The sequence below is a fragment of the Chiroxiphia lanceolata genome, chromosome 15, assembly GCF_009829145.1.
Source record: "Chiroxiphia lanceolata isolate bChiLan1 chromosome 15, bChiLan1.pri, whole genome shotgun sequence".
Classification (NCBI taxonomy): Eukaryota; Metazoa; Chordata; class Aves; order Passeriformes; family Pipridae; genus Chiroxiphia; species Chiroxiphia lanceolata.
Window position 1 is genome coordinate 12,847,431 of NC_045651.1, and position 13,172 is coordinate 12,860,602.

Consider the following 13,172-nt stretch of genomic DNA (forward strand, 5'->3'; position numbering starts at 1 on the left):
ATGTCTGCAATGCACTGCAACCATCAAAATCGCTGTAATTATTCTGCTAGGTTTTCTTCTTCCCACACCTGAGAATGACATATAAACCACCATTGGTTTGTTGTTTTTGGCAGAGCATTAGGGATACTAAGTTATGTTTGAAAGATCTCAATAATAAATTACCACATTAGATGTTACCCATTACAGTTTTCAATGAAATGTTAACTTCTGTGGGAATTAAGGTGGCAAAAAAACCAGCAATGAAAAGTAGAGTGTTCACAGCTACTATACAATGCATTTCTTTTAAACCAACAAAGCAAAAGGCTGCCAAAAAGCAAGTAGCTTAGCACCAGTTTCTGACTTTTACTATGCTGAGATGTAAACCAACCCAGTAACAGGGTGTTATTTCATTAGCTGGCTCTTAGCACGCTGTGTTTCAGTAACTTACTCAAAGGGATCGCTGGGATCAGGTTTCTGTAACTCAGGAGGAATAGGGATCCTCTTGTAGTACATCTCCCAGTCAAATGCCCCTCGCATCGCGTCTCCAGCCTGAGTCTCGTATCCAAAGTGGTCGTGATCAATCACATCAATCATAGGGCAAACGATAGTCTTGCGGTTTCGGGCGATGCGATCTGAAGATTGGAGAAACATGTTAGAAAACCCGCACCAGTTGGCTCCTTTGACCACGAAATTACAAAAAAAAGAGCGTCAAAATATGAAGCTGTCCAGGAACGACACAGTTTTTTTCCCATTCCTTCTCTTTTGGGCAGATGCTCCAATTTATATCAATTTGTCTGCTACTTATGCAGTAATTAATAATTGAGATAAAAACACCAGGCAATCATCACCCAGAAGCAGAATAGGAGGCCAGAGGCACACTACAACAGATATCTACACTGCCAGGCTAAAACCAGACCCTCTTGTGCTCACTGAGCAGTCCTCATTTTCACAAGCAACTGGGGTGTGACCCTTTCTGCATGGATCCAAATCCAGGGAAACAACTCACTGCACCACCCAGCTCTAATTGCTACACCAGGATCTGGCAGAAAGCGTTTCAGACTAATGGCGTAACTACTCTCAGCAGGCCCAAGAAAGGCAAGTGTTACCTCCTCCCCTCAACCTTTTCTTCCAACCAAATACAACAACACAGGATTAATTCCTGCATAAGCATCTGGAATTTCTTAAATACTTTATTAGTGAGACAGTCTCTTGTTAGAAGTTAACTTTCAGAGCAGAGGCGACAAATGATGTCTCAGCTTCCAAAACACGTCTAACACAAATCCTTTCTGTGCTTTAAAATCAGAGCATACTCTACGTGCTCTCATTTAAATGACATTTGAGCTAATTCTGTCCTCCCTCCCTGGGGCTCATAAAGCTGCAAATGTTTTACACTATTGCCAGATATAAGCTGTAGTGAAAGCAAGGGGATAACCATCCAACAATCCTGCAGACAAATCTGACTTGTGTTTCTTAAACCTCCACCTGACTATTTTTGCCAAAGCCTATGTGACAAAGTCACACCTCAGAGAGAGCTTTGGCAGGTCACTTGCCATGGGCTTGTAGAGGAGTTTGGTACTGGCCAGAGGCAGACAGGTACCAGAAACAGATGGCACTGTCCCTTCAATTAATCATCTCTGAAAAGAGCTGACATTGTCAAACTGATGACTCCTTAAAGATGAAGCACTGCCTTGGAAAAGAGTGCCCCTGTTCTACAAATACATACCAGCAGCTCTCATTCACAAGAAGTATTTTCCACAGGCTTGCAGACTACAAAGTTAAATATAGTTATATAGGAGATAAAACCTCTAAAAGCTACTCAAAACCTGTATGTACAGATCTTTTCTGTATGAGAAAGCCATTCTTCTCTGCAAGCTGCTGAATGACCATGTGATAGTTTACTTTTCTAACAAGCTGTAAATTATTTAAGATTTCATTTAGTGAGGCATGAGAAGAATATGATCTCTGCTCTCTAATTAACCAAAGCATATGACGGGGTTATTGCACAGTGTAGGACCGCGGAACAGAAAAATCCTTGTATTAAAGGCTACAAGTTGCCAACAATTCACTTGAGTCTTTTGGTTGGTCTGTTCTCCTTTTTATGATGTTTCGTGTTCCTTTTGTCCATTTACAGTATGAGAGGAAAGCAGCAGGTGGAAATAAACCGAATTTAACCCCCCCACACTCACCTAACAGGGGTGGCAGCCAGTTCACGTTGGCCTCGCAGTGGGAATCCAGGAAGGTGATGACGTCCCCTATGGCCACAGAGGCCCCCAGCATGCGAGTCCTGATCAGCCCTTCCCTCTTTTTGGTTCGGAGGATTCGTACATTTGGGAACTGGGCCATATAATCCTCCAGGCGTTTCTTCAGGTGTTCTGTACGAAGAGGAGAAATTTGAACACTGTAACAACTAATTTCTTAAAAATGCGGCTCCGTCTCTACCAGAAGGGGATGACTTTGGAAGTACGACCTGAACAGTTAACAAATGCAGTAACAGGAAAAAGGAAGTAAGAATAATTGCTTTTAAATTCCAGGTTTAAAAATAACTGCTTAAGCGAGACTTTTGAAGATGTTCCAAAATCTTAGAAGCAATTAAACAGAAAAGAAAAAAAAGAAAAAAAAAAGGCACTAGGAGAAGACGAAGGAGTGCTGGATGAGAAAGAAAGCAGCAGAGGAAGAGGAAAAGGAATAAAAAAACCAGATGGCAGAACTCAGCTGGGATTCTTGGACACTTGTGGGAAACCAGAAGAGACACAGGGCAATTTACTTTCAGAAGTAAACTGCACTGAGTGCATCAGTGCTTTTAAGTTGTGTTTGGTTTCTTCAAAACACACAACATGACATCCACTCATGCATAAATAAAAACCAGCAAAAAGCCTAGTCAGACACCCCTCTGAGCCACAAGGCAGGTACAGCCACAGTGGGTATGGGGATGGCTTTGTTATGTGCTTATCAGAGGAGATATTTGCATTTAAATATGGAAATATTTACACTGCTGAACATGGACTGGAGCCACATCTGAGTTAGCACAGACACTGGCAGTCACCATGATTAACAAGAATTCAAACAGAAGAGCTGCAGAGGAAGATCACTGAGTGATCAAAACAACGGACAGCTTGTTCCAAAGTGGAGATAAGAAGCTTGGTCTACATAAAGAATAAGGGGCACACAGCTGTCTTTACATCAAAGAGTGCAGCAGCAAAGAAAAACCTAAAAATAGGCTGAGCTGACACTGGCCTCATCACTAATGGGTTGATCTTTCAGCATCTGAAGCTTTGACTTACTTGACAGCAAACCTCATTGAGAGCATGCCAGGGACTGTTCATTAATGCCCCACAGCACCCACTGCCATCAGCAACCCATGGAGGAAAGAAACCTTGCTGGGCAAAAGTTAGCTTGTTAAATCTAAGCAAACGTCTTAAAATCTCACACAACAAAACCTGAGTAGAGGCAATCACTGAAACACAAGTAACCTCGCAGGGTTATTTGTCTTGACTGCAGGGAACACATCCACTCCATTCTGTACAGCACAGTTCTCCTCAGCTTCCAAAGCAGGCATGAAAGGCAGGGGCTGGAAAGGCCAACAGCATGAAGTGCCCTTGAACGGGGCACCAGGGAGGCCGGGCATTGGAACAGCTCTCTGGAAAGAGCAAAGGAGCAAATAAACTTAACCCAGTTCTGAGCTCTCCCCCTTGGTGCTGACCTGGCAACTGTGGAAAGAGGCAGAATCCCTCTGACTAACACACATTCTGCACCTTCCCTTTGAAGCAGCCATCGCCCGCCTTCCTTCAAAGATCACCCAAATCAACTTCCTTGCCTTTGAGGTATTCCTAGCAAGCTCTTTGCCCTGTTCAAAGCTTTGTTCATTCCCCAGGATTTTCTTTTCACAAATCCATTTTAGTGTTTTGCCTGGCAAGTCTAATTGTCCCACAATATCTACACAGGTTTCCCCGCTCAATAGAGCCCTTAGGACTTCTTGCTGTCTAGTGTGCTTTTCCCTCATTCTTTTCAAATCTCTTCTGAATAGATCCTCTCAAGCAACCAGAAATTTTGTCCACTCAATTACAGATTTTTCAAATGAGGGCCCTCCACAGAGACCAGACGTATTATTAGCTCAGCTGCCTTCCTCCTGAGGCACTGGGTAGACTTAAAACAAGAGGAAAAAAAAAAAAGAGCAAGAAACGAAAAAGCTACCACCACTGTTTAACATCAGAGCTCATCCCTTGCCATTGTTAGTTTATCACAATAGACTGTTTCATCAGAGAGAACAAACAATCCTCACTTCAAGCATAAATCAGCTAAGCCCAAGACAGGAAGTAGACCTTAGTTAATGTACCCAAGGCCAGATAAACATGAGAGTGGCTGCTGGTGCTCATTAAAATAAAGGAGGGAACCATCACACAGAAGCTTTTGCTCTGATTCCCCAACAGTAGGCACAGATACTGCAGCACTTGGAAGATCAGACCCCAACCCAAACCTCTGAAACACTGGAAAGTCTTAAAAAATCCAAAGCTCTCAAACAGTGTAAAATATATAGAAAACTTCTGCAACTCTTTGTCAGAAATGAGAAAACAAGACCGTGAAAGATCCCAGAGGTTTGTCTTCCATCTGTGTACTGGTCATTTTACATTTCAGCATCATGTATCTTTCTGAACTGTTCTGATTTGTTGTGCAGTTTCATCTGTGCTGATGCCTGAAGGCAGCTGAACCAATTCCTCCAGGGGTAGGAGCAGAGCACGCTCAGCCTGCTACCAAACATGAGTATGTTTGGGGATCTGGTCCCACACATGAACACACACACCCCAGAAGGTGAATAAAGAGTCACTGGGCTTGGCCATATTTGTCATGACAATGACAGCTGCTCTGCCCCAGACTGACTGAGGAGAGGTTGTTTTATACCTATTAATGAACAAGTAGCAAAAAACTGAGAGATTCCCCATTTTTATTGTGTAACAAGGGAAAAGAAGGTACAGGAGCCTGAGTTTTCTCAGGCAAAGAGACAGCAGGGAGACTAATCCACTGACTTCCCACTGCATTCCCAAATGCTGGGTTTGGTTCTTTAGCACTTCTTCACTGCATTTCCATAGTAAAAAAATACCAAAGCATTTCACACCTGCAGTGGGTAGCCTGCTGTACACTGCACTGGTGAGAAGTGTCTCACATAAGGAATATTATGCCTCTGATGGCTGGGAAAAGCAAGGAAAAGCTGCAGGAACTCCATCAGCACCCACGTATTCACACTGCTCTGCAGGGGACACACGTACTGAGTGCTGTCCTTCAGCCAGCAGGGATGATGCTCAGATAAACTGTTCCCAACTGCTACAGAAAAATCCACATTTGATCACTGCATTTTATAAGGTTAAGACTTCTGTATCATGAACTGCAAGTAGGCAGAGTTTATTGAATTTGCCTTTCCTAACTAAAGAGTCAGAGACTTCCAGGCAACCTCACAATGTACAAAATTCTATAAAACGTACTCTTCAAAGACAGAGTTTTCTTATTTCCTTATCCCTGGGCTATTCCTACCACCCAGGCTTCTATATGCCCAGATAGAAAATAGTTATTTGATTCTATTTCAAGTACTGGCGCAATTTAGCCAATTTTTGCTTTTAAAAGAAAATATCAAAAAAAACAAACAAGCGGCATTAACTGCTAGAAAATTTTATGGGGCTTTAAAAAAATATACTATGGAATCTTGTCACACTGAGTAATTTTTATTACAAGGACAATTTTCTTTAATGAAAGTTGTTAGGTGAACTGGATGGATTCCAATGGCTGTGCCTACGCTGGGCACAGTAACACAACCCAAATATATAAATGAGAACAAGATTATCTGCAGATTAAAAACCAGGCTGGTAGCTTGCTAACAGACTTTGCAATAAACTTGATATACAGCATATACATTAACAGCACCAGTCAGGAACTACTGCTTTCTTTACTTTGAGCTGTAAATAAAACTGTGTGAAGAGAGCAGAGAAGCTTCAACAGCCAGCCTGCTTTACAGAAGCAGCCCTAATGCTTTCCAGAACAAGACATTTCCCCCCCCTCCCAGGTAAAATTTCCGTGGTGGTCTTACTGTACTTCTTCCTACTGGCCTCATCCAAGCAGAGCTGCCCTCAGATGCCACTGAGCATCTGTAGCATGGCAAGGGCTTTCCAAGATGGGAATTTTTCATGTCCAGTTGACTTTTCATTCCACCCACTGCACACCCACCACCTGAACAGGCACCTGAGACATTCAAAACCAAACATATGCAGAAGCTGGAGGAGGACAGAAGGGTCCAAGGATTTTTTTTTTTTTTTTACAATTTAAATACATAAGAAACAAGAGAATGTTTCTATGGGTCTATGGGAAAGGTAGCACTGCAGTTTCAGGGTCAGTGGGAATCAACTGTTCCAAGTCACCATCCTGGAAGTGGTGGAGTCACCATCCCTGGAGGTGTTTGAGAGGTGTCTGGATCTGGTGCTGGGTGATGTGGTTTAGGGGTTCAGGGTTTACAGTGATAGTGCTGGGTTGATGGTTGGACCTGACAATCTTAAAGGTCTCTTCCAACCCCGATAATTCTGTGATTCAGAGTCAAAGCAGCAGCTAACTCAACCCACCCCCTCATAGCAAACCGTGCAGCCCATCTCCAGGCAGCATCCCCTGCCTCCTCCCCGACTCTTTCACATCCCATCAGCTCAGCCACCTTTTCTCAGAGGCTTGTGCCAAGTCACCAGTAGGTTTGTAGCCTACTTTGAACGGATTTGGCCCTGACCAAAGGCATTTCCCCACAGAAATCAGAGGAAGAGATCCAGCAGTTCTCCAGTTTCTAACATCTTTCCTCATGCCTAAGTTCAACAGCTATTTGCCTCAAGAGCTGCTCTGCAGCACAAAGGAACCTCACTCCCTGGAGCTCACACGGTTTGGTTTTACAACTGGCTGCAGCTGCTGTAGTGACAGCTCACAGAGGAAGCCTGGCCTGTTTTGTGCCCTTTTCTCTTCCCCAAATCACACACCAAGACATAACATCTTTTTATGTATGTCCCTGCAACATCTCTGCAGTATTTGGCAGGGAAGGGAGTACCAATATCTGTCATTGAAAAAAAATTAACTCATTTTAAGTAACAGCCAGGACTTGAAACTATTAGAAATTTATGTCCTGAGAAAGAATTATGAATGAAACACTTCCCCTGTCCTACTAGTGGAACATTTCATGGTTCATATGATACTATCAGCTTTGGTTTCTGAATTTTACACTGTACAGCACATCTGCAACTCCAGAGCCCTTTGCCATATGTGTGTCATCAACCCAACCCAGAACGAGCAGCACTGCAGAAATCGGAAACATTCCCAGACACCTTCCCACGTTACTCAGATGCCACTGGTGACACCACAGTTCCCTCTGCCCTACAGCATCCTGCCTCCTGCTGAGGTGCTTTGCTTTAGTTTACACAGAAGGCTGAAGATGGGAGAGCCACTGCACTCTGAGAATTCAGGGAACTTTCCTGCTGAAGGGCACATGGCATGGGAGGAGAGGACTGAAGGAGCTGTAGAATTCCCTTGTAAGTAGACAGAGCTGGTTTCCCTTCCCTGCAGGTTATTTTGGCTACTTTCCAAAAACAAAACCTGAAGTGCCACTGCTCATGTAGCATTTATTTGCAGGTTATCCCAGCCTCCCATCTCTACCCTCCCTCATACACACATGCTTAAGATTACAAATGAATCCATTTATTTTTACTCCAATACTTAGCCCTAACGTGCTGTTTAACAATTTAAGAATGAATTATACTTCTTCCTGAATCCATCACAATGTGAAAGCCAGGCCTCCCTGAAATAGAAAATTCTAAATCATTGAAATTAACTTATCTCTCTGTTTTGGTGTAGATGAGTAATCCTTTGAAACAGCAAAATGTGCTGTTATCCAAACAGGCAGCACTTACACTAGTTTTAATTTTCTTTCAATGTTTTCATGCTCTGATCACTGAAGCTGGTTGGAAGGATAATAAATTGATTTAATAAATTGCACTATGAGCACCAGTCTCAATAACAGAAAACTGATGAGGCTGATCACAGCTTTCCAAGCTGTCTTCTTGCAAAGAAGAAAAAGCCTGGGATGGGAAAGAATCAATATCTGTTGTTTCACTGATTACAGTTCTCTGGTGGACTCCAAAAGTGGAAGGGGCCCAATTTCCACTGTCCATTCTGTACCAGTGTTGGGTCTCAGCACATCTTTACAAACAAAAACTTGGGGGAAGAGGGTTTCTGAGCATGGGACAATAGCTGAAAGTGTACCACCCCCCTTGGTAATATACCAATACATATCATATATAATACATAAGCTAATATAGCTAATACATCATCATGGTTTCGACTTTAACAAAGGTTAAAAGAGCTTTCTGAAAATCTTAGTGAATTTGTTCTCCTTCTCAACGTTTTAAAACCAAGCTTCCATTTCAGGTGTGGAAATGTTGGGCCCAAAACATAAACCAGACTGAGTTCTGGGACAAAGACCACTGGTGTGAGCCAACACTGTGTGCTGGGATAAACTTCTGCTGTCCACCATCAATGACTTCTTCAGTTTGCAAAAGGAACTTTCTCAGTGCTCCCTCCATCCCACAGCAGACATCCAAACCCTGCTCAGATACGGCTTCAGGAGATACCAGCACTGAACACAGAGACAAAGGTGTAATCTTAAAATGAGAAAATGCACCTTTACTGGCATTAGCATATAAATACATTCAGACCCCAGGGAAAGTTTAGTAGGGAGGTACACAGGGAATAATCATTTTAGTTATAGCATAAAGTCTTAATCTCTCAGGAAAGTGTAATTTGTAAAGAAAGTCTATTCCAACTGCATGTTTCTGAGAGAATCCAGAAAAATCCATTTACTCATCCTTCCTTCATGCTGTAAAGGTTTAAGCACCTTTTGTTTCTCAGGAGCAGTGCAACCAACCTGTGGTGGTGTGCATCAATTCTTAATTCCTGCACACTGACTCCCTGGCCAACCCACAATATCAGTTTTTCCTCTTGTGCCATAACCCATCTTTCCCAGGGGAAACAGTTATTCTCATTAGTTTACTCTTCTGCCTTCCCATTTCATTAAATATGTATCAAGATTAAAGCACCCACTTAGGTTTTCCCTCTTCTGTTGACTACATTTCATCTAAAGAGGTGATTTTGTTACTCTCAGACGTTTCCTGTTGATTGCTTTTAACCTCAGAGCTGCTGTGCTGACATAGACACTGGAAAGCTGCAGGTTTTGGCCTACAAAGCCTTTGTAGCTGCTAAAACAGGAGTGAATTCCTTGCAGTACACTTAATATTCAGCTCAAGTTTGATGTAGCCATGGTGACTGGCAGGAAGGGCATTACTGTCCCAAATACTGCCTTCAACCCGAGGAATCTGTGCCCTCATCTTAAGGCCACATCAGTTGATTTGATTACCCAGTTGTTTAACCAAGGGAATGTCTGTACTCTAAAAATCTTTAATTGCCTTGATCCTACACCATCAACTGCTCTCTGAGCACTGGAGAGATAAGCAGGGGTGCAAAAGCATCTCAGAAGTTTGTTGCAGAAGCTGCACTGGGAGAGTGTCAGGATACAGCCCCTGCTGACAGCTACGTACTGCCTGGTGTATCATGAACCTAAAGCCTATGACCAACAGCAAGACAAAACTTACCATCATGTGAAGAGATGCAGGCAGATGAAGTGTTAAGACGTTTCATACTGAAATATTTTGGAACGTATCAAAGCTGCGAGATTAAAGCCTTAAAAGTCACTGAGTTTTGCTGGGGAAAAAAGAAAAAAACCCCAAAACCAACAAAGACCCCAAAACAAACCAGTCCTCAGAGATTTGGCTTTGTACACGAATAATGCTGATAAAGGCAAAGAACTTCTTGGCCTGAAAGTATTTGCTCTGTGCAAACCATCAAAAAAAGAAATATTCCAGAAAGAGCACAAGAATTGACAGAGAATTCTGCTCCAGACTTTTGTCTTGTTAGAGATCAGTCTGTTAGGTCCAAGACGTAACCCACTTGAAAGTGGCTTTGATTCAGTAGGAATGCACCCCTTTGGATCCCAAAGGCTCTGATCTCAAGTGTCTAAGTGAGGAAGAACAACTATGAAGCCTAAAATTAATAGCACAGACCCACAAAGGTTTTGGTCTAGGGTTGCAGCCAAGTAGAAGAATATTGGAAATCTAACTGATAATACTTCATTCCTACAATAATGCTTATACAGTAATAACCACAAATGACAAAGCAAAAACATGTTTGTCTTGTAGTCTGTATGTCAGAGAACAGAAAACAAAGTATTTGGCATTTGGCAAATGAAAAAATTGTTAATACAGCTGCAGGGAAAACACACACATTTGACAGGTAGTAACAAACTCTGGTATGTCAGAAGTATATTTTATAAACTCACACTCAACTCTTCTTCTAGACCTCTTCACCATCAGTTCCCAACACTCTTGTTTACTTAGGAGAAATGCAGCTATCACAATAAGTCAGTGACATCTGCTAGAAAGGTCAATAAATCTATTAAAACCTGAAGCACAAATCCAGGCCTGTTCACAGCTGTGCTGATACCAGAACTAAACCATCTCATGGGTAATATAGTCTTCAACTGACACATTCATTTTGGCTGGATGACAGAGGGGAGGGCAGGACTGAAAGCTGAAGGTACCTGCTTTTAAATCCTGAGCCTTGGCTCCCACTGTTCAGCACAGGAAACTACTGTGTTCCATTGGAGCATCCCCGGCGTGGGGGTAACAATGGTCCTCATGGCACTTGGGAATCAATGCTACAGTGACAGAATGGTGTGGCAGTTCTTTACTAAGAAACCATCACTGCAGCTAAAACTAGATAAGGAATGTGGTTTAAATTATCCACTTTTCTTTTTCAATTGCAGCAGCATTACCTTCCAATTTTCTCAAAGTGAAGAAGTTTCCACCTTTTATCAAAGTCCCTGTGTGGAACAGCTGCTTTGTTAACACCACCCCCAAATGCAGGTTGAAATAGCAGGAACTATGATTACCAGTAATAGATACCATATATGAGCACTGGCAGAGGGTGTTTGAATCACATTTCTAATTAACTTCTACAGAAAAGCAGCTGTAAAGCATTAAAATGCTGATTTGCACTGCAGCTGGCAGATATCTAGATTTTTTTGACTCCTTGAAGTACATGTCCTCATCTGCTAGGTGAGGAGAATAAAATTAAAGCTATTTTCCTGCAAAGTTTCTCTGATAGAAGCTACATGCATAAGGTTTCTTAGTAGCAAGCAATGCACTCAGATTTATTTAATGAGCTGTAATGGAAACTCTGCTCTTCAATTATTTATTTTTTTTTTTTTAAACTTTAGACTGCCAGACATCCTTCACTACACAGTAATTAGTTAAGAAAGGGGTCACAGTAAACTGGACCTTTGAAAGCCACCTCATCTGTTTTCTAGAAGGATCTTTCAGCCACAGCAACTGATCTTACAGAAATAAATACAAGATGATGAAAAGTAAACTGGTTAGTTAATTTAGGCTGTCACAAACAAAGCTGCAGTAAGCAATTGCAATGGGCCCTCAGGTCTCTTAAAACACTAGAGAATAAACTTTTAATGCTCTCCAGCCATTTTCTAATGAACAGTGCAGGTTTTAGATATCCCTTTATGGAGGGTATATGTGAGTACAGGCAGTAAAGACACATTCAAAATGAACACTTAGAAAAGGAAAACATAAAATCGAATCTCATCCACATCTCACTCTGATCCAAACAAGCTCTGTCACTGTTATCTGAAGTATCCCACACCCACAAGACACTGCCAGAAATGGAGAATAAAAAATTCCTCTCTTGTCATAAACTAAAATCAGACATCTGCACCAGGTTTTATTTTATTGCTCCACTTAGTGCTCACTAATGGAGTATTGGTGGGTACACAAATTCACTCCACAAATACACCCTAGCAAGGAAAAAGCCTCTTTATTCTGTGACATAATTCACAAAAATAATCTTTTTATCAGTTGTTTGTGACAATAGTTGCCACAACTTCTACGAGTGACCTTGAAAGCAACACTTAAGAAAAGGTTGTGGAAAAGCATAGCTGCCCCCCAAAAGCTTGGCTTTTTCTTCTTTTCTAAGTATGTTAAGGTAAAAATCTTTAAAAGAATCATATTGATAATTCAGCAAGAAATGCTCTCACCACTTTGTCCTAAGCACAGTCACTCCATATTCTGAGATGTACTAACCAGATGCACTTATCGCATTTAAGAGAAAAAAAAAATTACTTTTACAGTGCATGTGCCTAAAGATGAAAAGATAATCTCTTTAGATGCATAAATCCTTTACTGGTCCATTTAAAGATCAAAAAGAACTCAAGTATTAAACCTTTTTCTATTTCAGATACTGAGAACATGATTTCTTTCAATTAAGGCCTGGCAGATGTGGTTAATGGAACAGAGCAGTATTTGCTACATACCTGATGCTGCACCAAATGACACATTAATCACCCCTTGCCTTCTCCCTCACTCCACTACTTAGTGACTTCTGCCCTGCAGACCAAATTACGCTGCTCGTGGTTCAGCCAAGTTCCCTTACTCACATTTGTTTTTCCATTCAGAGTATCCCACACCTCCAGAATTACTTGCACTGCTATATAAAGAGAGGTTTAAAATGCCACGGGGATTTGTCTGTAAAGGGAAGAAGGGGGGTTTGGCTGTGTCTCCCTCTGACACTCGGGAACAGTTGGGCTCCAAGATTCCCGTGCCAGTGGATGTCCCAGCCAGCTACAGGGAGTTTTGACGGCACAAGGCGCAAAGCAAAGGAAGCTGATGGGCCCTGCGTGAGGGGAGAAGGCAAAGGAAGAGGAATATGTTGGTCAAAACTCAGGGCTGAGATGACACTCCTTAGGTAACACACCCCTTGGACTCCTCTATTAAAAGGCCTGAAAGCCCCTTGCTGCCTTTCAAAGACGAGCAGTGGCCACATGCCAGCTTTTGGGCTCACAATGCTCCGCTGTTCCCCAAAGAGCAGCTCTGCACAAAGCCCTGCTGAACGCACACAGCCAAGAGAAGAGGGATTAAAAGTAGGGAAAGAATAAGAAAAATTTTTAAAATGGCTGAACGAATAAACAGAATAGAATCCTAAATAAAGTTTTCGCAGATTAAGATAAGGCCCAAGGTAACAGGGTAGTCATGGAAGAAAGATGAAGCTGAAATCCATAACCTTCC

At 42.1% G+C, this 13,172-nt stretch overlaps 1 protein-coding gene across 1 annotated transcript in view; it reads right to left on the minus strand.

The window, feature by feature from the left end:
- Positions 1-13,172, minus strand: part of GALNT10 (polypeptide N-acetylgalactosaminyltransferase 10) — an 82,062-nt gene that overhangs the window by 19,492 nt on the left and 49,398 nt on the right. The window contains exons 5-6 of the mRNA XM_032703042.1: positions 2,166-2,351; positions 428-611 (exon numbers count right to left, since the gene is read on the minus strand). Of these exons, the coding sequence (XP_032558933.1) occupies positions 428-611; positions 2,166-2,351 (370 nt within the window). The remainder of the gene's footprint in view (positions 1-427; positions 612-2,165; positions 2,352-13,172) is intronic.